The sequence below is a fragment of the Giraffa tippelskirchi genome, chromosome X (genome assembly GCF_054371585.1).
Source record: "Giraffa tippelskirchi isolate mGirTip1 chromosome X, T2T-mGirTip1v1.2.pri, whole genome shotgun sequence".
Classification (NCBI taxonomy): Eukaryota; Metazoa; Chordata; class Mammalia; order Artiodactyla; family Giraffidae; genus Giraffa; species Giraffa tippelskirchi.
The window spans coordinates 23951990-23979448 of NC_137289.1; the positions used below are offsets into that span (position 1 = coordinate 23951990).

Genomic DNA, 27459 nt, shown 5'->3' on the forward strand with positions numbered 1-27459 from the left:
ATATCAATAATTGCCTTTAAAAAGACAGAGAATTCACAGATTTTTATAAGTAATTCAGTGATAATTTTCTAATTTCAATGCATTCAACTTTAGACCGCGGAGATGAATGAACGCTTGCAGAAAATGGGAGAGTCTTCTCTGAGAAATTTTAGAATGGACATTGAACAAAGTTTGTACAAGTTTGAAGGAGAAGATTATAGAGAAAAACAGAAGGTAACTTTTTACTGTCAACCGTTAGATAATCAGATTATCATTTCTTCCCATAACAATTAAATATTTAACAAAACACTGGCATGTACCTGTTGCAATACTCTACTATAGAGTGAAAGTGATGTGGGTCAAAATGATCTTATCCATGGGCTACCTTTAATATATTTTACTGGTTGTTTATTGTTATTATTGTTACCACTATCATCATTATCATTTTTGTTGTTGCTGCTATTACTGTACCACTACTTTGGTTTTTGAGAAGTAGTATAGGATTGTGGTTGAGTTCTTGGATTCTGAAGCTGAAATCATAACTCTATTACTAGTTAAGTGACTTAAAATTTTTTTTCAGTTGAAGTATAGTTGATTTACAATGTTTTGTTAGTTTCAGGTATACAGCAAAGCAATTCAGTTATATGTACACATACATTTTTTTTCAGATTACTTTCCCTCATAAGTCATTACAAAATATTGAGTATAGTTCCCTGTGCTGTACAGTAGGCCCTTGTTGGTTATCTATTTTATATATAGTAGTGTGTATATGTGAATCCCAAACTCCTGATTTATCCCTCCTTCCCTTTCTCCTTTGGTAACCATAATCAAGTGACTTTAGATAATCAGTGTTTTCACCAATCAAATGGAGGTTGTAGTAATTACATTTTAGAGCAATTAGAACAAAATGTGCAGTATTTAGGATTAATTACATTAGTAATAATATTATTGTTGACATATAGTTGGTTAAATGTGGAAGGACTTTGTTACAGGTGGTCTCATAAAATAATGCCTTATAACATACTGCATGGGCCACAAAGTTCCCTTGAACAAATGGGAATTTTGTTTATTTTCTCTGTTTAAACTGAAATTATGGCTGTAATTTTGAAAACTTTTAATTTTGAAATGGCTTTAGACTTTATTGCAAAAAATAGTACGGAGTTCACATATATCCTTCACTCAGCTTCCCATAATGTTAACAATTTACTTAATCCAACTTCACAATCATATTACCGTGATCAAGTATAGAAAGTTAACCTTTTCCCCCCTAGTACCCTAGTATCCTTTCCCTGTTCCAGGGTTTACAATCCAGGATCCCACTTTGCAGTTTCTAAAAACAGTTTTATTTTTAAGAGCAGTTTTAGGTTCATAGCAAAAAGGAGTGGAAAATACAAAGAGTTCCCATATTCTATCTGCCCCCCCCAACAGCTTCCTCCGCTATTAACATCTCATATCTGTTGAACCTATGTTGACAATATCATTATCATACAAAGGCCATCATTTAGATTAGGATTCACTTTTGGAATTGTACAGTCTATGGGTTTGGATAACTTTAAAAATGATTGATATCCACCATTATAATATCGTCCAGGACAGTTTCATTGCCCTAAAAACCCTCTGTGTGCTGCCTAGTAATCCCACCCTCCCCTCAGCCCCTGGCAACAGTTGATCTTTGTACTATTGCCATAGTTTTGCCCTTTCCAGAATATTATATTGTTGGAATCATACAGTATGTAGGCTTTTCTGCTTGGCTTCTTTCACTTAGTAATATGCATTCAAAGTTCCTTTGTGTCTTTTCGTGACTTGATGGCTCATTTCTTTGTAGTGCTAAGATCCATTTCTGATGTACTACAGTTTATCTATGCATTTATCTACTGAAGGACATCTTAATTGCTTCCAAGTTTTGGTATTATGAATAAAAGCTGCCACAAATATTCATGTGCAGGTTTCTGTGGGAATATAGATTTTCAACTCTTAGGTAAATCCCAAGGAGCACGATTGTTGGATTGTATGGTAGTGGTGGTGGTCTAGTTGCTAGGTCATGTCTGACTCTTGCAACTCCATGGACTGTAGCCCACCAGGCTCCTCTGCCCATGGGATTTCCCAGGCAAGAATACTGGAGTGGGTTGCCATTTCCTTTTCCCTGGGATCTTCCCAACCCAGGGATAGAACCCAGGTCTCCTGCATTGCAGGTAGTTTCTTTACCAATTGAGCCACCAGGGAAGCCCCGATTGTATGGTAGGAATGTTTAATTTTGTAAGAAACTGCCAACCTGTCTTCCAAAATGGCCATACTATTTACATTCTCATGGACAGTGAATGGGGCTTCCCAGGTGGCACAGTGGTAAAGAATCCGCCTGCCAGTGCAGATGTGGGTTCGATACCTGGGACACGACTGAGCAAGCATGCAGTGTAGTAGTCTGTCTTTGTTTTAATTTGCATTTCACTGATGAATGATGTGGAGCATATTTTCACTTGCTTATTTGCCATCTGTATATTTCATTAGGGAGGTGTCTGTTTAGATCTTTTGCCCATCTAAAAATCAGATTGGTTGTTTTCTTATTATTGAGTTTTAGGAGTTCTTTGTATATTTTGGTAACAGTCTTTTATAAGCTGTCTTTTTTTTTTTTAAATAAGACAATATTTATTTCTTCTCAGAGTTTACATGAAACATTGGTTGCTAGCCAGATAGGTCTTTTGCAAACACTTTCTCTCAGTCCGTGGCTTGTCTTCACATTGCATTTAGTTGCTGTGTCTCCTTGGTCTCTTCTAATCTGTAATAGTTCTCAGTCTTTCTTTGTTTCTGATGACCTTGACACTTTTGAATAGTATTTTTCTGCTGTCTTGTAGTTTGTCTTTCACTTTTGGTTTTTGTTTCTTTTCATGATTCGATTGAGATTATGCATTTTTGGCAAGAATGCCTTGGAAGGGATGTTATGTCTTTCTCAGTACGTCATACCAGGGAACATGATGTCACTATGTTGTGTTACTGGGGACATTAATCCTGGTCACTTTGTTGAGGTGGCGCCTGCTGGATTTTTCCACTGTAGAGTTACCGATTTTCCCTTTGTAATTGATAAATATCTTGATGAGGGGAGCTACTCCTCAAACTTTTACACACTGATTTTGGCATCTCTTGGTGGAGTTTGCCTACAATAGTTATTGTGGCGTTTACCTAACGGTAATTTTGTATTTCCTTCATTCCATCTGTATTTATTAATTGGGATTTTCCTGTAAGGAAAAGCTGTCCCTTCTCCCCATTTATTTATATACTCATTTATTTATATCAGCACGGACTTAAGAATATTTATTTTTTTAGTTATAATACAATTCTGTCATTTTTAGTTTGTTACTCAAGTTGTTCTATAAAGCTGTTATATTTTTTAACTGACAATGATTTTTTTAAAATAAAAAAAGCTTATTCTTGGGTATTGATTTTATTGAAAAATGAGAGGTGAGTCATTTTAATTTGCATTGCAACTAGTATGGTGACAATGCTTTGTTGCTACCATTATTCCCGGTTAGTTTTTAGTAGCTTGGCCAAAATCTATCTGGTTATTCCATCTCTAACGTTAATTGAGACCATTTATGGTTTACTCTGATGAGATGGAGGTGATAGCCTTCATGCGCAGTATAGAAACTGCCTTCCCAATATGCTCTTTAGATCTCATGTGACTTTTTTAAAATTAATTTTGCAGTTATTCCTGTGGGCTTAGTGGTTTTAAGAGTGTTTTTTAAAGTAGAAAATATTAAACAGTGAAGAGTCTAACCATCACTGGTGCATCTTATCTACATTCTTAGGGGAAAATTAGGCTTAATAAAATATTTGTTATTTCTAATATAACAAATTTTCCTGTGCTTCTAAGAAAATAATGATGTGCAGATACAAAAAAATTTAATAACAATTATGATGACATACTTTTATAATTGAATGATTAAATAAGAATTTTTCTGAATATTCTGAGTTGAGATTATATTTTATTATGTGTTTCCTTATTTTTTAGATAGGTTCTTAAAATAGGTTCATACTATCCTTTGAAAAGAATTGAAAACCTGTGAGAATGCTGTTCATACATATCACGGAAATTGCACAGTAAGGGAGATTTTCATGTAAGATTTATTGAACTAGTTGCATTAGTTCATAACCATACTTGATGAATTAAGTCACAATGGCTGACATTGATTCTGAATGAATTGACCTAAATAAGTTTGTATTAATGTAGTCTTATCTAAAACTAATGTAGCATATTTGTTCTGTTTTTGGAAGTTCAGGAATTGGTCTTTAATACTTGTTTCAAATTTGAATGCCTAAACCTTCACACAAGTATAGGTTAAATGGCCAGATACACTACTTTTAGCAAGTCGTTATTATTGATTTATTTTAACCCCAATTGAGACAAATAAAATATTGGTTATTGAAAAATGTCTTTTCCATTACTGGCACCTCACATTAGCCCATCTGAGGGGAAAGACAAAACACAACTCATTTCACTGTTGTGAGTATTTCTCATTTTACATAAACTCACATTATACTATCCATCTCTCACAAACTTACAGAGTTAAAAGAGACATTCAGTCTAACAAAGAACTGTTTTTTTCTGTCTCACAGACGTTTCCATATGTGGATGCCACCATTTTATTTGACTTTAGCCTTTACTTCTTTAGACACTGAGAATTTGTAGATTTCTAACCATTCTAGTCATCTTAGTTTATTATCTACTCTTAAAATGTAGCTTAAAATGTATTGTGTTTTATTTTAAAATTATTACTTTTAAGCTAAATTTTAAAAATTATTATTTTTAAGCTAGTAAATGTATTAGCTTAAAAATACTTAAAATGTATTATCCACTCTTAAAATTCAGCCTGTAGATGTGGTCAAATAGAGTGGGACCATTAATTGTAGGTTAGTGGCCAGTTTTATGTAAAGGCACTAGGCTAGGTACTGTGAAATCAAGAAGAATATCTGAGCTAGAAAACCATACCTCAGACTCCAGAACTTTATATTGTCACTTTTGTATATTGATTTTTAAATAGCTTTTCCTAGCTGATATCAAGGTAAAGTTTTGTAACGCTACCAAATCATTGTCTACCAAATGTTACTAAATCACCCCACTTCGGATGTTTAATAATAACTTACATTTAGCTCTTGGCAGTCTACCTAATCCTTTCACATATATGGTCACATGTAATCCTCAGGTAGGTGTTATTATTATTCCTATTTTACAGATGGAAAAAATAATTTCTTCAAAGTTATACAGTTGATAAAGTGGCAGAACCAATTTCAAATTCAAGTCTTTCTGATTCCACTGGCTTGTCCCACAACTACCTTACCAAGAGGTCTCATTTTAAAATTTCTCTTGATTTGAAGGGATATATGGCTGTCATGTTGATATTCAGTATTTTATGCTTTTCAACTGTTTTCTAATTCATACACTTAACAGAGTTACCAGAATCAATGTTAGTCTTCCTCCAGTATTAAGTCACTTTATTTTGACATAAAATATTAACCAGATTGTACAAATTCTTCTCAATTACTAATAAGGAAGAGCTAAGCTTCAAACATACTTAAAAAAAAAGCCAAAACCATCCTTGCACCTAAACTTGCCATATATAGAACGAGGTTTTGGAATTCGCGATGTATAGCTGTGACTTAAAAACACTTTTTGCTTTGAAGTATAGTTGATTTACAATATCATGTTAGTTTCAAGTGTACAGCATAGTAATTTAGTTATTTTTTCAGATTCTTTTGAGGTGCGTGTATCTCTTCCAGTGAGAGTTTTACAAAGAAAGTTTTGATTCTTCCTAATGGCTTTGGTTTTCTCACACTTCTACAGCCTTGATGTACTGGATATTTATAAAACAGTTTGGAGTAATTAAACTCTGCATTCTTGTTTTTGTGTACAGCTTGGGATGGTGGAATGGATTGAACCTCCCAAACGAGAACGCAAAGCAAACTATGCTGTGGATGCCTACTTCAGAGAGGCTTTACGTGTTAGTGAGCCGAAGGTTCCAAAGGTAAAGCAGTATGAGGCCAGGTTTCATGTCCTATAGCAGAATTCTCTTGTAGCTTGGTCTCTGATTCAGATTTACTTATATTAGTGCTAAATCTTAGTCTCTAAAATATAACAATACAGAAAAGTACTCGATATGCCCCAGCCTTATGAATGGATTCCATTGTATTTATTTTTCTATATGTAAAAGAAATAATAAAAGATAAGTTTACTTCATTTACTGAAAACAAATATGTGTGTAATGCATTTTTCCCCCCACAGGCTCCACGACCTCCAAAACAGCCAAATGTTCAGGATTTTCAATTTTTCCCACCACGTTTATTTGAGCTCCTTGAAAAGGAAATTCTTTATTATAGGAAGACAATAGGCTATAAGGTAATTTTTCAGTTTTTTAGATTAGCATAATATAATCTTTTAAGCTAATGTAATGTATTAAGCTAGACTAGAAAGTGTTCCATTTTAATGTGAGAGAACCTAAGAGTAAATAAAAATAGTGGCGTTTTTAAAACCAAAGAGAAGGTTTTACTAGAAGTAAAGCATCTAACTACTCAGTCACCAGTGAAATCATCACTAAATGAGATTAATGGAGAATTATCTAATATTTCAAAAATATTTAAAAATATTAAAAGTTCATTTTATTTTAATAATGCTAGTGTTCAAGTGCTCAAAGAATATGCAGAATAAGCAATAGGTATGTATTTAGATAGAAATGAATGTATGGTAGATGATAAGAAATTTTTGATTGTTTTCCTCAAAATGACCAAGAAATAGTATTTTCAAGTTGACTGCTCATAGGTTGATAGAAGCCCCTTTGGTGGCTAGTAGATTATGTTCACTTAGGTGTTAAAATAATGATAAATATGATAGTGAACTGTGGAATTTAAAAATGATCTTTTGGAATTCAAATTTCTTATTTATATAGGTAGATAGGAACCTATTTATAGTAAGTGAAGTTTAATGTTTGTGATACTAAAGCTATCACATTGAGAGATTAAGCATACCAGGCTATTTCTGTATGTTGAAATTGGCTTCCTAGTGAATGGAAAGAGATGACCAAAGGTATAATAATCAATAGTATGAAGAAAATTATGCAGATATTAACACTAATATAATTTAATGAAGATTTTTGTCTTATGAATTGGAAGCTGTGTTTTAAAATTTATTGTGAATCTTTATCACAAGTGTAACTATGACCAATCATTTTGATTAGTAGCTGTCATGTGCCTAGAAAAGCTCCATATATATATATAAGATATTTAGTTAATTCATATTTTGGAACTGAATGACTCTCTGGAATGTTTCTACTATTTGTCCAGAGTTGGAGCACTGTCTTTTGAAATAGAACAAAAAAGTTTTGCTTGCTGTTTATGTACCAAAGTTTGGATATATATAAATAGGGATGAGAAACTTAAGGTTAATGTAAGTGGAAATGTATATATAAATAGAAACAAGAAAGTTAGGGTGAATATAAATGTAAACATTTATAAATAAAGTGGTTAGTTATAATCTGGTTAGGGAAATGTGATTAAATTTGAATGTATTTAACCAACAGGACTGGATAAAATCCTTCTTAGGAAGTTGTAGAAGAGTAAAGCACTTGCGGTTGAACATCAGATCAGGTATAAAGCCAGCTTCAAAGAAAGTGAAAACAGCGATACGTTCGAAGAAACAGGCAAATTATAGGTTCAAAATGTAAAATAAAAATAGTAAAATTAATAAAGTAGTGAATAAGATTTCATGAGGTAAGCATATATATATACATGATCCCACTAGGGATTATTAAACATTTTAGATCATTATTTTCTATTACTTTTATTGACTGTTATTAGTGAGGCTTGAAAGGAGAATCAAACTGAAATGTTAGACCTCAGTTAGTAATCAACCAAATATCTGTGTAGAACATCTTATAATTGAATAATGCTTTATCACTTCATTTGATTTCTAAGAAATGCTATGAGGTAGGTGTTGTTATCACCTCTATATAATAGGTGAGAAAACGAGTTCGGAGAGGTTAAATTACTTGTTCAAGGTCAGGTAGCTAACAGAGTTGCCAAAGGTGCTGGTCTCAAACACAGGTTCTAAGCATTCAAATGCTATGCTCTTACCACTCAGACATTCGGGGCTATTTCTGCATGTGACATAACTCTGCTTCTTTCTGCAGCCCTAAATAAGGACTGTGTTTACAGTGGTTTGACATGTTGTTTGGGAGGTGAGCCAAGTGGTAGTCAAGTAGCAGCAATAAAAAAATCACCTCTGCTAATATAGCTGTTTATACTCCTTCTTTGGAGATACTGAAATTCTGTTCCCCATGATAATACAGTGCCCACCACATTCTCACCACAGCTCTGATTTTAATGTAAACAGTGCCTGTCATTACAGGCAATTCTGGTTAGGGGTTGGGGGTCTTACATGAACAGTTGGGCAGTGGCCAGCTGGAAGGAGATGGAGGAGGGAGGAAACTTTAGAAGAGAGAGGAATGAAAGTACAACTTTTAAAGGGTGATAGGGAGGAAGATGCGAGAAGAGAGGAAAGGGATGAGTGATGAGAGGGAAGATGGCGTGGAATCCATGCTATGGCACCTTCCTGTGTTCTGTTCCTCACCTCCTGGAGAGAAGTGACAAGAAAGGGAGTGTGAGTGAAAGGAGGGCTGTTTTTCATTTAATACATATTCATAGAATGCTCCCCTGTGCCAGATTCTGTGCCAAGCTCTGAGGATAAACTGGTGAATAAGACAAGGGGGTTCCTCACACATGGTACTTACATTTTAATGGGGGACACAGACATTACACTGAAAGCACAGAGTAGTGACTTTATTTGGTTTCAGTGCTTATAAAGGGTGCTACGAGGGAGCATAGCATGGTTATCTAATGGGGACTGGGAGGTCAGGGACGTGGTCTCTAAGGACCAGCTTTTAAGCTGAGATCAGAGAGATGCATAGGAATTAGCCAAGTGAAGTGTGGAAGAGAAGCACTAGGTTGGGGAGCCACAGGTACAGAGGTGTTGTAGGAAGGAAGAGTGCCCCTTTAGAAACTGAAAGAAGGCCAGTGTTGCTAGGGAGTGGTGAGAAGGAGAATGACTGATGAGTGGGTTGAGTTGGATCATGTGGAGCACTGAACATTAATTATAGGTCATATTAATTAGGTGGAACTTTAGAGCAAAGGAAAGCCTTTGAGATGTTTTTTTAAGGCAGAGGGGTAGGTGGGTGATGTAATAACAGCAGATGCATATTTAGTCCTTACTTGTGTTGCTTACTCTTCTCAGTTGTTTAAAATGATCCTTCTCAGAAGAGCCCTGGAACTACATACCTATTTTACAGATGGGGAAACTGAGGCATAGAGAGGTTGAGTAATTTGCCCTGAGTAATTTGCTCAAGGTCAAACCACTTATAAGAGGTAGAGTATGATCAGCTTTATATTTTTAAAAACCACTCTGGCTGCAACACAGAGAATGGTGAGTTTCTCCAGGGAAACCAGCCAGGAGGTTGCCACAGTGTGAAGATGAAAAGATGGAGGTGGCTGGGAGTGTGGTGGTGGGTTGGAGGTGAAAGGAGAGTGATCCCCTGGCACTCCACTCCTAGTCCCGAGCTTTCCTCAGCCCCATTCCGGCTTGCCTTTGTATTGTCTTAAGACTTCCCTTGGTCCTCCGTCTGCATACTTAGCTGAGGATTTACAAGACAAAGAAGAAAATATTCTGGATGTTGGTTCTTTCTGAACCTTGTCTCTTCCATTCTTTACCAGGGGCTACAGACCTGAGCTAAGGTGGGTGCTTTAATTGGGTGGGTCTTGTGTTTGAGTACAGTTGTCCCTCAGTATCTGTGGGGCATTGGTTCCAGAAGCCCCCACAGGTACCACAATCCGTGGATGCTCAAGTCTCTCATATAAAATGGCGTAGGATTTGCATGTAACCTATGCAAATGCGCCCATATATTTTACATCATGCCTGTATTACTTACAGTACCTAATCCAATGTAGTTGCTATGTAAATAGGTATAAATACAATGTGAATGCTATGTGAATAGTTACCTGCATGCAGCCAAAGCCATTCACGTTTTTCTTTTTGGAACTTTCTGGAATTTTTTTTCCTCGAATATTTTTTGATCTGAGGTTGCTTGAATCCACGGATGTAGAACCCACAGATACAGAGGGCCGACTGTATGGACAGATGAGCATGGCATGTTAATCATCTGCAAAAGCTTCCTGTTAAGGACGATGTGGTATTGATAAGTGTTGGGCATATCTTCTCAAGGATATCTAGCATTGATTTTTCCCCCCTACTAAACCTCCAGAAAACTCAACCCAAGCCACAAAAGTGAATGGAACAATAGTTTGTTCTCAGATAAACGGGACTGTTGTAGTGGAGTTTCCTGATATTCTGTACATAGTTGAGCTCTCAAAAAGGGACTCCTCTCCCCCTTTTTGCTTAAATGATTGTTAGCCCAGGGATTAGAGGTTCTGTGTGAAGCTGGGGGCACTGTGGTGCATGGTTCCATTTTGCCCATTTTGAGTCCCCACAGTCACATTCTGTAGTGACTTGGGGTGGAGCTAGTGAGGGACTCAGTAGGTTTGAAACAGTTGGTAAATAGCATTTTTCTCCAGGGCCTGCTTATTTGCATTTTTATTTCCTATTGTGTTTTTTCGCTCCATACTCAGCATGACAAAGTCACAGCAGTGTTGTTGATAATAAGATCTGGAATTGAAGAGTTTTGTTTTATTTGAAGCTGAGAGAAGTAGTTGTTTTGCTCTCACCACTTGGTGGAGAGCTGTGTATTATGTGCCCGTTTTCCCTGCTGTCTACAAGCTTTGACCTTGTTGCAAGTTAGACATATTCAGAAGCTTCATTGCTCTTGTGACTTAAAGGAGCTACCTAATGCTTTTAATTACTTGTTCACTAAAATCTTTCTGTTGGAAGAAGGTGACTGAATTGAAATTTCAATTGCAGAACTTTAAAAATCCAAAGTATCCAGAAGTCCCATGGAGTCTAAAGACCTGCAGTGAAAAATTTTTGCCGTAGTAGAAGCTGAAGAAGGCTGTAGAACATTCTAACATATTTCTTCAGTAAAAAATTCTTTAGAAGTGGATATAAACATTTGACAAATGCAGGAAGTTCTGTGATCTTTGTGAGTTTTGGTAATGTGTCATTGTGGGCCACTTGTTTTGCTGTGGTAGAACTAAAATACGTGAGTTGATTTCAGGTTACTACTTTCATTTTGTGTGTTGTCACATTTAATTCTGTACTCCATATTTCTATGAAATGCTTGCAGAAACTCCTAAGAAACATGACCCTCCAAAAAGTTTTTCACTTTTCCGTGGAACATAGTTCTTAATCACAAATTCCCTACAATCTGACTAGAAATCTAAATAATAATTGAGCTGTTTTCTTGAAAGATAACTTCTTGTATGTTAAGTGTTGCTGGAGACTATCAGTGAGATATATACAGTGTGAGTACTTGAGATACTATCTAGGTATCTGTTTAGTCTATTGGCCTATAATTTGTCTATTTAATTCTTTTGTAGCACTTAGAGATCGAGGGAAGCTTAATGCTCATAAAACCTCATGAGGTGAAAAATGAATACCTTTTAAAAATAATAAATATTAAGAAATAGATTATTTGTAGGGGATACAGGAATTTAGGAATTTTGAGTCATTTCTAATTAAAAAATTCTAGCAGCTATTTTGGAGTAATTTTTAGAATTAAAATAAGAAATGTCAAATTAAATGTCATTCTCAAGTTTTGCTGTATTAAAAATATGAGCAGTGGATCCTAAAATCTAATGGGTATACTGTAATATTCTGATTTTGCCTTTATTAAAATTCAAGGGATGAATTTTTAGTATTGGGGAATATCTACATAGGAATAAGAAGTTTATTTTGTGTGGGTATATTATCCATTTTCTATCATAAAAATGAGGTATTTGTGACATTTTTTGTTAAGGGTTTTTGGGTATGCAAAGTTTGTAGCTATTTGGTAGAGCAATATCTTAAGATTAAATAGGTTTTCCTCAATTAAAATTAAAATTTGAGGCCAAAGTAACTTCACCAGCAATTTAAGGGGTCTGTTAAACTTCTAAAGCTGTGTCTGTAATTTTTTCAACATTTTATTATGAAAAATTTTCAAATATAGAAAAATGTTAAAATAATTATACAGTGAATACCACATATATTCTCCAATTTACATCTTACTGTATTTGCTTTATCACCTATTTAACCATTTCTCCAGCTTTCTATCAAATGAATATCCTTATTTTTTATGCATTTCTAAGTTTGCAGACATATTTCACCTGAAAGCACTTCAGTATGCATATCATTAGCCAGAGTTCAATATTTATTTGATTTTTAAGATAAAATTTATATACATTGAAATATATAAATCTTGTGTATCATTTAATGAATTTTGACAAATGGTATGCCCACATAACTGAAGTCCCTACAAAAATATATAACATTACTGTCACCCCAGAAAGTGCATCTTTCCAGTCAATTCCCAAACCCACTCCCCAGACACACTCACTGTTCTGATATTATTTTCCTCTGTAGATCAGGTTTTTTGTTCTAGAGTTTCACAGAAATGGAATCGTATAATATTTGTAAGGCTTCTTTCACTTAGCATAATGTTTTTGAGATTCATCCACGTTGTCTCATTATCAGTGGTTCATTCCTTTTTATTGCCGAGTACTATTCCATTGTAAAGAAATAGCACAGTTTGCTTATCTAGTCTCTTGTTGATGGACATCTGGACTGTTTTCTGGATTTTGGCTCTTGTAAGTAAAGCTGTTGTAAGCATTCTCCTAAAAGTCTTTGTAATAGTTCAGAGTGAAATTGCTGGTGTGCCGGTAATCTAACAGTGGAATTTAGCTATTGAAAAAGGTTATGTTAAACCATGCATATCACTGGACTACACTTCATTTTTAATTTACAGCTTCCTTTTTATTTCCTTTTGCTATCATCCTAGGCCAGGTGGTCATACCTCATTTCTAGATTAGTTTAGCTGGTTCTCTTGCCTCTAGTCGCTTCCCTACTTCAGTTCATCCAGCACAAGGTTTACAGATGATATAACACTACTCCCTTGTAATCTCCAGTGGCTTGCTGTTGCCTACTGTGTGGTTTGAGAAGGCCTTCTAATTCTGTCTCCACCTGACCTTGTTTCTTATCCCTTCTCAACATAAACTCTATATATGCTCCTTCTGATTTTTGCCTTCACTGTTTTTGCTTTACTGCTCCAGCCTAGAATATTCTTTCTCTCTTTTCCATCTCCCCAGATCTTTAGAATTCTTAAGAGTACAGCTCAGAATTCCACAACTAGGTTGTGAGCTCCTTGTAGGCAAGGCCCATGTTGGCTACTTTTTATATTCCAGTGAACATCTGTCATAGTGCTATGGATAAAATAGACATTTAGTCAGTATGTACTAATTTGATTGTCTCACGCTGATGATTACAAATGAATCTGTTTTTTCAGTATTTCTTAAAAAGTTTTTCTTTTGGCCACACCATGCATGTGAGATCTTAGTTCCCTGACCAGGGATCAAACTTGTGCCCTCTGCATTGGAAGCACAGAATCTTAACCGCTGGACCATCAGTGAAGTCCTTAAGTATTTCTTTTTAATGCCCAGTTAGTAGGTTTCATATTTAAACAACTACTGGATACAATAGTTTTTTTTTAAAACATTTAAGATACAATCCTGTGGTTGAAATGCTATGAAATATGCATAATGATTAGAGAGATATACCCTAATATGCATTTATAATTACATCACAGTAAAACTGTGACTATCTGATACCCCTGGAGGATGAGTCATTTATGATAGGTGTGCATTCTAAACAGTGGAAGGCTTACCATCAATCCTGTTCTTGCCATATTTAATGGAATGCTATAAATAATATACTGTATATGTTATATACCTGCCCTCCTAAATCAATGTGCTGCATTGTCACTGCAGATGCACTTAAAAATGATGTGAGGCTTTGCGCTGAGTAACTTAGTTTATCACTCCATACAGTGAATGCTGCTCCATACTGCTGAACTGTACGGGTTGTCTGCGTTCATAGGGCCACACTGAGGCCCCTGGGGCTACAGTTTTGAGATACAGATGACTGGCTGACTGCTTGCTTCCTTGTAAGAGCTGAGCTTCTGTCGTCAGTCTTTTGAACTTGAGCTCTCTTCTTCTCAGTTGTCAGTGTATTGCAATTCTCTATACTATGCAGAGATGTATAGTATACACTACACTTTCTGTTGGTCACGGCTGCTATAGTCTTTTTCCCTTGACTGCAGGTCCCATTGCAGCTGTTTTGTGTGCTTTGCTTATCCCTTCCCTCTTATATATATATATATAGATATATAGATATATATATAGTCTCTTTCTTTCTCTCTCTCTCTTTTTTTTTTTGCTTCTTCTTTATTCTGTCAATTCTTTCAGTCTTTGCATTTTATGTGAAGATGGTCTCTCTTTCCATACCCTGGCAGGCAGTAAAAGCACTCCTTTCTTTTTGCACGCTGAACTGATCAGAGCATTGGATGCAATCTTCAGGTGCATTGCCACTTCTATACCCTGGTCTATATAGCCAGGTGAATATGGACTCTTCCCATACTACCAAACTTTTTGTTTCTGGTCTTAAGATTTTATTGTATAGTGTGGTGTTGGGGATAATGATATTATTACCACGTATTAACGATATCATAGGGATTTTTTTCGTTTCACAGTATGATTAAATCTAGAATATAACGTGGCATTTAGCAATGGGTTTTTAACTATAAAATACCACATGGCACATTTAAGAACAATTTTACTTTGGTAATATCATGGTAGTAGAAATGTGGAGAGGATCGTGTGTCATGGTGTGATGATTTACTGTTGAAATAACTACATATTGATACAAGTATGTATACCGTTAATTAATTTTTCTCAACAGTTTACTCATAACACATCTCTCGATCTTTAGGTCCCAAGGAATCCTGATATCCCAAATCCAGCTGTTGCTCAAAGAGAGGAGCAAAAAAAGATTGATGGAGCTGAACCTCTTACACCAGAAGAGACTGAAGAAAAAGAAAAACTTCTTACACAAGTAAAATATTTTAAGTGATTGAAATACTTCTAGTCAACCAGTAGAAGAAAAGAAAATATAGACACACTTACTGCTTATTGTATGGGCCTGATACCCTGATCAGACACATCAGCAAAGTACAGGGCCATAGTGTAGACATACATTTAGACCAACAATCCCTATTTTTTAATCCCTTATATAAAACAGTTTTGGAAATACTAAAAGATACGTAAATGAAAAATACATGTCAATTATTAGAAATAAGACATGCATTTTATCAATTATACTAAAGTCACTTACCCCACATATGAATCCTGATAGACAATAATTACTAGCATATTCTTAAAAATTTATTTTATTGATTATGAGCTGTCCTCTGAAATTATACTCTACTAATCTTATTTATCGAATGATTTCATAATTCTCAAAATGCCTCATATCCTTTCTTGAAAAGAACTTTAATACAATGGTGAGAAATTTCTGAAACTTTTAAACATACTCATTGTATAGGTAAAAGTTAATAGTTATTAAATAGGGAACATTTTCATTTGAACAATATATTAATGCTTTCTGGTCATTGTTGCTTTAATGAGTTTTGTGAGTGACATACTTCCAAATAATCTGTAGAAGATAAAAAGAATTACAGTGCAAAAGATACTTGCAAAATAATAAATAAAAATGTGTTCTACCTTAGTATAGAAAATAGCCAGCAAGATTTATTATTCAATAAATTCTTTTGAGCGATATGCAAAGCACAGTGCTAGGAAATTTTCTATATTAATTATTGAAAGTTCATTTTTATATTTATATCTTATTTATTATATAGGTCTTTTCTTTGTTATAACATGTAATTTTATTGAATTAATTTTACAAATTACATTCATAAGTTTCTGAGCCAAATGCCTGGAAGTCATAAAGTTCATTTGGAAAATGTAATTGCAGCTGGCTAAATATTAGGATTTACCATAGAATAAAATAAAACGTTTAAATATTCATGTTTTATTTTCAAAATTTATTTCCTGAACACAAAAATAAAATTATGGTCTTAGAATGTTCCTTGCAAGCAGTATATTGTAAATGTACAACATATTGTGAATATACAGTCTCAACTGAGAAATTGCTTTTGTTTGTAATTAGAAACAAAATCAATTTGTTGCCCCTCTTAGTACTTGAAGTCATATTTAGTCATTTTTCTCTACTACCCTAAGTAATTAATCTTTCAAAAAATCACAGGAGTACAAAGGAACAAAATGTGGGGTAATCAGAAAACTTTATCAACTAGAGGTTAGGAATAGAGTTTTGCTTTGTTGAAGGTATCACATTTATGTGGGTTGGGACATGAGGAGTGGAAGACAGAAATTTAGTCCTGTGACTTCAGAGATATGCTAATAAATACCAAAGAGACTGAAAACACTGATAGGTCAAACTGTTCTCTTTTAGGAAAGAAATTGAGTGGGCCCAATAACACCGTTTATAGAAATCCTATTTATGAATATAATTTTGAACAGAAATTATTTATTCATAGTAGTTTGGAATGATGTAGAGTTATAAAAATTTTTCTTCAGTCTTTTTTTCTTTATGCATTTTTTTGATTTAAAGCATCCACATTTTTTTCTTAATTTACATGGAAACACGTCTGTGAAAAAAATGAAGTACTGGAATATCCAGAACTTCAGCATTTATATTAGCATTTTTATTTTATGCATTTGTATTTTAATGTAGTAGGCATCTATAAAATATGGAGGTAAAAACTATATAATATCTTGGAACTATAAATCAGTTTTTAGAACTTAGAGGGAAATATATTCTCTTTATGATAGAAAAGCCGTTATTTTTGTAGTAACACTAACTCAACTTTTGATTGCAACATAAAAAAACCTGGGATTTTATAAGGAGAAAATTTTTAAGTCTTTTGAACTGTTTTTAATGTATTGTTGTATAGAACTAAATAGAACAGTATTTGGATTTGTTAATTTAACCTCTATCGATGATGCTTGCTTTTTTGTTCACAGGGATTCACAAACTGGACTAAGCGAGATTTCAATCAGTTCATTAAAGCTAATGAGAAATATGGAAGAGATGACATTGATAATATAGCTCGAGAGGTGGAGGGCAAATCCCCTGAAGAAGTCATGGAGTATTCAGGTTTGTATATATAACTTCAAAAATGGTGTTTTACTTGTAACCTTATGCATTTCTTTGTGTCGGTTTAATTATACCTTTGTTCAGAGACCTTTAGACTTTTATGAATAAACTGCAGGTGAAAGTATAAAATATAATTGCATTTCTAGGAAAAGATGATAAGACTTACAAAAACAAATTGCTGTTGTCCCTGCTAGTTAGCTAATAGAACCAAGTATAGCACTGATAAAACAAGGGTAGCAAGTGGATGATCATCTTCTGGGCAAGTCAAGTCTAAGACTTCAGTTTCAGTGGATGGAATTAGTGTTTTTCTAGGTTGTCCTTGAAGTAGAGAATTCCTATCAGGTTCTTTTAGATCCTCAGACACTCTCAGGGTTCCAGTTTGCTCCAGGGAGGTTATATGAATTCCATTAACTACAGGCAAGCTGGAGTAGATCTAAAAAGACTGCTTGAATAAATCTGTTGACATGTCCTGGAATCAACTCCCTCTCTTACTCAGCTGTGTCTTTGGTCTTGACCAGAACTAAATTATGTGCCAAAGCATATGGAGTAAATACTGATTTCCATGTCACAGTGCAGGCAACCTCAGGCTTCTGAAAAGAAATCTTGTTAAAATAAACAAGTATGTGTAGTAAGTTTTCTTTATGTAGAACATAGGAAGTTTCTAAAGTCCAAATAGGTTGAGCTCTCAAATTTAGCCTGAATATCAGCTGTATAGAACCTAGGACATTTTTCCCCATAGAAATGTTACAAAGTAGGTTGAGGTTTCTGTGCTAGCCCCTCAAAACCTACTTAGCCTAACAAGTGAAATTCTATATTTTTGCTGTGAAAAATAGTAGGGAGGAAACATTGAAATACTAATAAATATGCCAAAGATTAATACAGACTAGGAACAACTTTTAATTTATTTGTAGTGCTAGTGCTTGAATAAGTCTGTGTTTAATTAGGGAGCAGATATACTTTATTTTTCTTTTGGAAATGTGAAAGAGCCTTCTGGTGATTGCCAGGGACTTTAGAGATAGATTCTATTGAGTTGTTATTTCGTGTAGTATAACATCAAATCTATGAATGTTCTTTACTTTGATACCAGCATAACATTACTACTGTTGTTAACATTTACTGCATAAGTTTAGGGCATTTGGAGACTTAAAAAGGGGTAAAATAGAGGAGAGAGTTAAATTTTAGCAGCAAGAGTTGAATGAAAATAGTGTAAAAAGATATGTGCTGAGAAATTTTCTGAAGTAGAATTTTCTTCAAAAGATAGGAAGGGGAATAAGCATCAATGTGTCTGAAGTTGCAAGAAAAAAAAAGTTGATTAAAGAAGATATTATGTCAGATATTCCTTCAAATTGACACCAGGCCAGGTAGGATGGCTAACTCAGGACAGCTTAATTGGGTCTGTGCTAGAGGATATAATGTTCAAATAAAAGCATAGCTTAAATCAATATCTGTAGTATCTTTTGAAATTCTAGTCATCTGGGATGGATAATTAAAAACTTCATAATAGGGACTTCCCTGGTGGTCCAGTGGCTAGGACTCCACTCTTCCAATGCATGGGGCCTGGGTTCAATCCCTGGTCAGGGAACTAGATCCCAGATGCTGCAACTAAGATAGAATATCCCACTTACTGCAACTAAGACCTAGTGCAGCCAAATAAATAAAAACAAATAAATAAATAGAAAAAACAGCTTCATAATATTTCATGAAAGGAAAATTGCTAACCTAAAACCTTCTTGTTGAGGTCTTACTTTTCAATGAAAAGAGGTATTTAATACCCCTCATATATTATACCTTAAGAGTATTTAATAATTGAGCATGTATATATGCATGTGAAAGTGAAGTCACTCAGTCATGTCCAACTCTTTGCGACCCCATGGACTGTAGCCTACCAGGCTCCTCCATCCATGGGATTTTCCAGGCAAGAGTACTGGAGTGGGCTGCCATTTCCTTCTCCAGGGGATCTTCCCAACCCAGGGATCAAACCTGGGTCTCTTGCATTGCAGACAGACACTTTACCATCTGAGCCACCAGGGAAGCCCTATACATATGCATGTATATGTATGTGTGTATATATATATATATATATGTCTATATATACTGATGAATCTGAATCTTAAGTATAAACAGTATAAGTTCACTGTATCCTTTCCTGCTAATTCTTCATTCTATAGTTCTTTGGATTCACTTATGTAAGATGACAGAATTGTGAAATAATAACTCTCGTATTTTTCAGCTGTGTTTTGGGAGCGTTGCAGTGAATTACAAGACATTGAGAAAATTATGGCTCAAATTGAACGTGGAGAAGCAAGAATTCAACGAAGGATCAGTATCAAGAAAGCCCTGGATGCCAAAGTACTATATTTCCTAATTGTCAAATTACCAATAGATTGTTTCAACTGATGATTAAATGGTGATTAGCTTTGACTTATTATTACTGCATATTTAGTTAGAAGCACTATTCTGTTTAAATCTATAGATTGCAAGATACAAGGCTCCATTTCATCAGTTACGTATTCAGTATGGAACTAGCAAAGGAAAGAACTATACTGAGGAAGAAGATAGATTCCTGATATGTATGTTACACAAAATGGGCTTTGATAGAGAAAACGTGTATGAAGAATTGAGACAGTGTGTTCGGAATGCTCCTCAGTTTAGATTTGACTGGTTTATCAAGTCTAGAACCGCCATGGTATGTATTTCTTTCTTGCTTATTTCCTCCTACTTTTTATTTTGAAAAATTTCAAACGTCACATATCCTTCACTTAGATTCTGTAATTGTTAACATTTGCCACATTGGCTTTCTCCTCTTACTAGTATATGCGTATGTGTATATATATGTATGTATGTGTGTGTGTATATATACTTACATACATAGAATCTATCTATACATATAGAATCTATATATTACACTCAGAAATTCAGAAACGCAGCTATATTCAGAAATCTAGATCTGTATTTTCTATTTATTAATATACAGATCTATGTTTCTGAACCATCTCAAAGTAGGTCACAGACATCATGTGTTCACCTCTAAATACTTCAGCATTTATCTCTTAAAAATAAGTGTTTATCTCCTAAATAATAATATTTTCCTCCATGAGCACAAGACCATCATCCTACCTGAAAACATTAACATTGATTCAGTAGTATCATCTAGTATACAGTCCATGTACAAAATTTTCCACTTGTCCCCAAAGTGTCTCTCATAGCTGTTTTAAATTGATGAACCAGTCACAGTTCATATATATCGCATTTGGTTGAGTCTCCTTAGTCTCTTCAATCTACAACTTTTGTTTTTCACGACAGTGACTTTTGTAAGGTACCCAGGCTCATTTTGTAGAATGCCCAACATGTATCTCATTGTTTGCTCACTGTTAGATTTAGCTTAAGCAGTTTTGGCAACAGCACAGCCTCAGTGATATGTATTGCATCACATCAGGAGGCTCATTATGTCAGGTTGTCACACTCTTGGTGATGGTGAGTTTGATTACAGGGTTAATATGATGACCATCAGAGCTCTCCACTTCAAAGGTAGTTTCCCCTTTGTAATGAGGCAGGTGATATTTGAGACTGTGTGAATAACTTAAGAATTTATTTTTAATGATAAGGAATTGTTGCCTGAGTTTTTGTAAGAATATCATGAAACCGAATAATTAAAAAGAGATTTTATTTTAGCTTGATGTAATTTCCTATTACTTTCCGACATGAATTGTGTTCCTGTTAAATCTTAGTGCCGCTTAGCAGTGTTCTTGCTGGTATGGAAATAAATGCTGGTATGGAAAGAGTCATGTTCGACTCTTTGCAACCCCATGGACTATACAGTCCATGGAATTCTCCAGGCCAGAATACTGGAGTGGGTTAGCCTATCCCTTCTCCAGCAGATCTTCCCGACCCAGGAATTGAACTGGGGTCGCCTGCGTTGCAGGCAGATTCTTTACCAACTGATCTATCAGGGAAGCCAGAAATAAATGCAACATGTTTTTAATGTTGGCACTGTCCGTCTTTGGTTAGTTGAGGTAATTAAGACAAAAATAGATTCATATCGCCTAAAAGAGTTGGACACGACTGAGCGACTGAACAACAACAAAACATTAAAAATAGCCAGAAACCAACAATCCAAACAATGAACATTTTTCTTTAGTTTCTATCATAAATGTTTTCTTGGCCAAAAGTTCATAGAGATGTGAAGCAATGCTTAATATTTTGTCTGACCCATTTTATATTCTCAGTTCAAATTGAATAAAAAGAAAAGTCTGAGTTGCTATATTGAAGGTGCTAATTTTGGTGGATGCTTTATAAATCAGATATTTTGTGTTAAAACTTTAACACCAATTTAGAGTGTTCCTGGATTGTTACTAGACTGTGTCTATCAAGTTATGGAATACATAATACTGAGAGAGGTAGCAAATACTTTGGATCACGCCAGAATCCAAAAGGAACTAGAGAAGTTGTAATGATGAATTGATTGAATCTCCCTTATTACATGACAGTAATAGGGATGAATGTAAAGTGCTGTACTTGTATAAAAGAATAGGAAGAGGTGTAAATGTTAATAATACACAGTAGAAAGAACTGAGGAAAGAATGAAAAAGATGAGGATTAGTCTGTAGCATGAAGGACTGATGTTGGAGGGAATAGTTGTTTGACAGGTTCTTTGGATCATTGAAATAGATGATTGAAGAACAGTGCAGAATAGCTTTTCTATTAGCTTTGAAAATTAGATTCTATTTTGACAGTCTGAAGACTTTGGCAGTGAGCTCGTTGGCCTTTTAGGGTGCCTTCTAGCTTGGTGCATCTATGACCATGTTTAGCAGAGAACTCCTTTCAGAAGCCAGGCATGTAACATTTTTAGCCATTTGGGGTTTTATGCATATAGTGATCTAATTTACAGCAGCATTAACAGCTTGTAAAAGACAAATACCCACCTGCATTTGTTGATGAATTAAGTTTTAGATCATACATGTCCTTTTATGTGATTGAACATTTGCAGAGTTTTGTGTATTATTTCAGTGATATTTTACTACTTTTTAAAGGTTGAGTTTAATGCTGTTTTCAGTTTCTGGAAACATTAAGCTAAAGCAGTAGGGTGAAACAGATTCAGAAGTGCAAGGAAAATCTTATATTATTTGTAATATGAACATGACTGTAGAACTATGTAACCTTATTTCATTTTCCAGGAAAAAAACCAAGTGTATTCTTAACGACCACTAGATGTCTCTGAACTCCCTTGTAAAGAATCTTTTCCTCCATGTTTCTACAAAACATTTACTTCTTTCTTTACCAAGAGGTTTAAATCTCTAATGTATGTTTTTCAAAGTAGATATTAACTACATATGTGATTGAAAAATGAAACTTTTATTTATCTGTTAAAAAACTAAGACAATTCTGTCCTTAATTATGTTCTGGAAGGTGGAATTTATGATTTCTAAAGAATCTTTAAAAACATACAGTAGCTTATTTCATAGTAAATATTTTAATCCAGAGTTTTTGTTAAATTTTCCACTATATCATTTCCTTCCTAGTTAATGGGTAATTTTTGTTTATGTTTGTGGATTTTAACTATTTAAACCATCTTTTTAGAATATTTCATGATAATATATATCATTAAGGAATTAAAAAATGGATTACTGTTATTACTAGGTGATCTCTTTTCCCCTCATTTTAAATGATTGGTCTTGTATAGTGGATCATTCACAATCTAGGAAGTGAAACTTCCCCCTTGAAGAAGGCAGTTGTGATTTCCAAAATTAAAATAATTTGCTTCACTGAAAAACCCCAAAATACAGAGGATATAACTTGATTCATTATGTGAGTGTGTCACTGTGTTCAAATTAACATTTTATTAATGATTACTTACTAAAGAAAATGGTAGGACTTACTGAAGAAGCTGTCTTTAAAAACAATCTTGCTTAAAGATGACTTTCCCAGAGACATCAATAAATAGTGTGAAATACTTAGAAAAAAAATAGAAACTTTGGTAGTTATGTTTTATTCAGAGATCTCAAACTACTGAATTCATGGCTTCTGACTTAACTAACAGTCTTAAAATGCTTAAAGGCATGAACCTTCGCTTCTGAATATGCCACATTTTGAAAGCCTTCAGCTAAAGGTTGAAAATTTCTTTGAGGCTCTTTTCCGTTTAAAAATGCTGGCTATACAAAAGAGAAAATGAGTTTTAGTTCCATTTCTCTGTGCTAAAAAGATTGTGATTTCTTTTTCTGAGAAATTGTGTGGTCTTTAAGTAAGTAATCAGTCTCTATTGAACTACATAAACAAGTAGGAAGGATATGATCAATTTAGATTTTTAAGCTCAGAGCATATGAATCGCCCTACCATTTTCCTTCTAAGAAAAAAATGTATTATAATGAGGTCTTAGTCTTAGGACATTTAAAACTATCAGAATTAAAAGGACCTTTGCCGGATGACTATAAGAATAAAAGATAATAGTTTGTATAGTACCTTTTATACTATAAGGTTGCCAATCCCTTTATCAACAGTAGCTCATTAATTCCTTTTACTGAATGCATTGCAGGGCACTATCTTCATTCATTTAGTGACAGACTGACATGACTGGGAGATTTGGAAAGAATCTGAGAAGTCTAAAAGATTTAGCACATTAGTCAGTTTACTGGAAAGGACGTGTTGAAAGTATCCAAAGTTCCATCAGTAAGTCCTTCCTCCTGCTTAGGTTCTTTGAAGTACTCAAAGGATAAAAAGCAGAATTTGGCTCTCTGAAATAAAGAACATTTCTTGATATAACGACTATGCTTCCTTGCTAAGATTGCTCTGACTCTTCATTTTAGCCAAAAAATATTCTTAATTTTTAGACTCTAGGGAGTTTTTTCTTTCCTCTCCTAGACTCTCAAGAAGCTCCGTGTGTATATCCTGTGGCCATGGACCTTAGAGTTGAATGAAAGTATTAATAATTAGCGATTACAATTACTTTGCCTTTGTGGTAGTTCAAGTGAATTTTTTAGGTAGTATTTCAGAGAATCACACACTGTTGTACAATGTTATAAAAATTTCATGTTATCGCTGTCTGTTTTCAAATCACAGCTTTATTATTAATGAAAGTGTTCTTTATTTAAAATTAAGAACATGACATTCCTCATTAGAGTTGTAGGAGAAAAAAGACTTTTTAGAAAATATTGCTATAGCTTTTTATGAGCTTGCTTCCCTTTTTGTAGGTTTATCTGTTGATAGTAAACATTAACTAAGTTATTAATTCAGCACAGGTTATTTGATAAATTATCTGTCCAGTCAGAGAAGAATTTTCTTTATAGATACTTTAGAAAAACATAAGTCAAGTTAAAAAATTTCCAAGCTATTCTGTAGTCACAATGACACTTTTGTTTGTTGCTTATGCAGCATAGCCTAGGAAATTTTATAAGGAAGGCCACTCATGATTTTTCATTTTATGTACTAGTACTTAACTTGTGCGATAACAGCTAATATTGGTATCTTAGAGCATTACTTTCTTGATGAATTGTGAGGATATGAATTAGTACATTATTCAAAAAATTGGTAAAATATAAAATTATTGATGAATTCTTAACTATAGAATTGTTAAAATATATTTATGCTTATAGCTATATATTATTTCCCCATGTGCTTGAAAGACTAAAATGTCCTCTTCAGCCTTAATTTTCAATAAGATCCTATATAGAGGTGTGTACAGAAGGAGTTGTGTTAACTTTGCCTTGAGGATTAGGTCAGAGGAATGGCTTCACAGAAGAGGTCCTTCTTGGAAATGAGCCTTGAAAGACCAGGAAGGAGTTGGCCCTGGGACTATGGAAATGGCATGTGCAAAGGTAGAAACACGCACAGCATATTCACAAACTGCAAGTAGGTTGGTATGCTGGGATGTGAGTAGGAAAGTCCCGGAAGATGAGGAAAGAGCTGGCAGCCAAATGACCAGGGGCCCTGTTGAACTTTGATCACTATTCTATAGGAAATGGGGAGTCATTGAAAGATTTTAAGAGGACGGTGACATGGTCAGATTTATTGTATAGAAATACTGCTCTGTGGAAATGGGCAAACGCCTATCTCAACTCCCATATAGGCTGACAATTCCCAAATTTCTATCTCTGTCTCTTCTCTGTTTCTCCTTTTTCCCCCCCGGCCTTGGCTAATATATCCCCATCTGCCCCAGAGTCATTTTTTACTACTGCTGTCTTAACCTTCAATAGCAAATGGTTACATCTAAAGGTACCAGCATAACACTTCGCACAAAGTGGGCATTCAGTGAATAAATGAGCACGGAACTTTGGTTCTTCAGTTGGCTTCTGTCTCATAGACTCTTATCATTGGATCACATTTGGATAGAATGTGAAGAAATGTAGCAATGGGTTTGAGTTCTTTTTTCCTCTTCCTTTCTTTTCTTTTCATCTACCTTTCTCTAATGATGAACTTTACTTGGCTATAATCCCTGCAGCTTCCGTTTGAATAGCCAGTTGTAAACATCATGTGTTTTATTAGTAACTGTAGTGTTTGATTTAAGACTGAATTGTTATAACAATCTGAAATATGATACATGCACTAACAGGAGTTTGTTTTACATATTTATGCTTATGTGCTATCCTGGCAACCCACTTCAGTATTCCTGCCTGGGAGATCCCATGGGCAGGGGAGTCTGGCGGGCTACAGTCCATAGTGTTGCAAAGAGTCAGGCACGACTTAGCGACTAAATAGCAGCATCAGCTATCCCATGAGGAAGTGACGTGACATTTTACAAATAACGATGTTTAAGTAGCAGGAATTAGATAAAACTGTCATAACATTTGATACTTGCTTAAGAAATATAAGATACTTTTTATATTATTATTAGAATATATAACTCCCATCTAATGGCCAGTGTGCTTGGGCCCTGAGATTCTAGCATAGAATGCCATTGCTTTTTGTTAGTATGAGAGGGGTTCCAAGGTGACAAAGAACCTGGGAAATACACCACAGAATATATAGTTAAAGGTGTTGATTCTGAAGGTAAAGTACAGGGAGTTTACAAAACAGCAAAGGAGAAAAAACCTCCCAGTTTTGTTTTACTAAGAACTATAGAAGAAAATTCTGACTTTATAGAACTACCTACAAATTTTGAGGCACCAATGTGGAGTGCAGTTTATTTATTTTTTTGCTCCTGCTCATTCACCTGCTTTTGACTTTGAACCAATAGCGGGCACCGACCTTCTGTCATTCAGACTTAAGCAGGCTTAGTGTCTAGGATTTTAGTACATAAGAAATGTAATGTGGAGTCTCTTTAATCTCTTTCAATAAATCACTTCAAGTCTACTGATGCTTTCTGTGCCTTTTGAATTGATGCTTTGAAGCTGAGTATTGGGGCAAAGGATGTTTGAACTTGGTGCCCGGTGTGATTGATATTCACCACACAGTACAGGGCAGTGCCACTTACTGCAAACATCCCATCATTTATTAAATAAAGGTAGAGGTCCATGTCCTAGTACTCAAAAGTTGGGACTTGGGTGACTTTGCATTGAACAGAATCATGAACCATTAAAAAGACATGGAAAACCAAGGCAGACAGTTTGCTTAAAGTCCATCTAAAGTCTATAGTTTAAATCAGGGGTTGGCAAACTACAGCCCTTGACCTGTTTTTGTACAGCCTGTAAGCCAAGAATGATTTTTACATTTTCAAATGGTTGAAAGAAAATCAAAAGAAGGCTATTTTGTGACATGTGAAAATTACACAAAGTTCAGATTTTAGTGTCTGTACAGTTTTGTTGGAACCCAGCCACACACCTTCATGCTGCAGTGGCAAAGCCGAGTAGTTGTGACAGAGACCATGTGGTCTGCCGAGCCGACAGTATTTACTGTTTGGCTCTTTGAAGAAAAGATGTGCTGACCCCTGATTTAAAGAATGTGTAAGAAACTGGAAGGAAATAAATAATACAACCAAGGTAGACATAAGCATTATACAGTCCTTCAGGAAACATGTTAAACGAAGGATTCCATTTGTCATGTTAAATGAAGGATGTTATTGAGCCTAAAGGAGAGATATTTGGCAGGTCTGGTGGTGATTATGGTGATTGTGATGGAGGCATGAGAGCTGCCTTGTAATATTTGAAAGATTGTCATACAGAAGAGGGAATCAGCTTGTTCAATCTGACTACAAAGGTTAGACCTAGAACCAATTGTTGGAAACGATAAGGTAACACATTGTAGCTTTGCATAAGGGAATATTTTAAACTTATTCAGAGGTGGGCTAGGCAATCTTGTGAGGTAATGAGTACCTCATCATTGGAAGAATTCAGACAGGCTGGACTGCTAATTAGCAAGAA

At 34.8% G+C, this 27459-nt stretch overlaps 1 protein-coding gene across 12 annotated transcripts in view; it reads left to right on the forward strand.

Moving 5' to 3' along the window:
• Positions 1–27459, forward strand: part of SMARCA1 (SNF2 related chromatin remodeling ATPase 1) — a 777971-nt gene that overhangs the window by 37318 nt on the left and 713194 nt on the right. For all 12 annotated transcript variants that reach the window (XM_081565725.1, XM_081565724.1, XM_081565728.1 and 9 more), the window contains 7 exons: positions 94–213; positions 5883–5993; positions 6251–6364; positions 14924–15046; positions 17038–17170; positions 19401–19519; positions 19644–19856. In XM_081565725.1, the coding sequence (XP_081421851.1) occupies positions 94–213; positions 5883–5993; positions 6251–6364; positions 14924–15046; positions 17038–17170; positions 19401–19519; positions 19644–19856 (933 nt within the window). The remainder of the gene's footprint in view (positions 1–93; positions 214–5882; positions 5994–6250; positions 6365–14923; positions 15047–17037; positions 17171–19400; positions 19520–19643; positions 19857–27459) is intronic.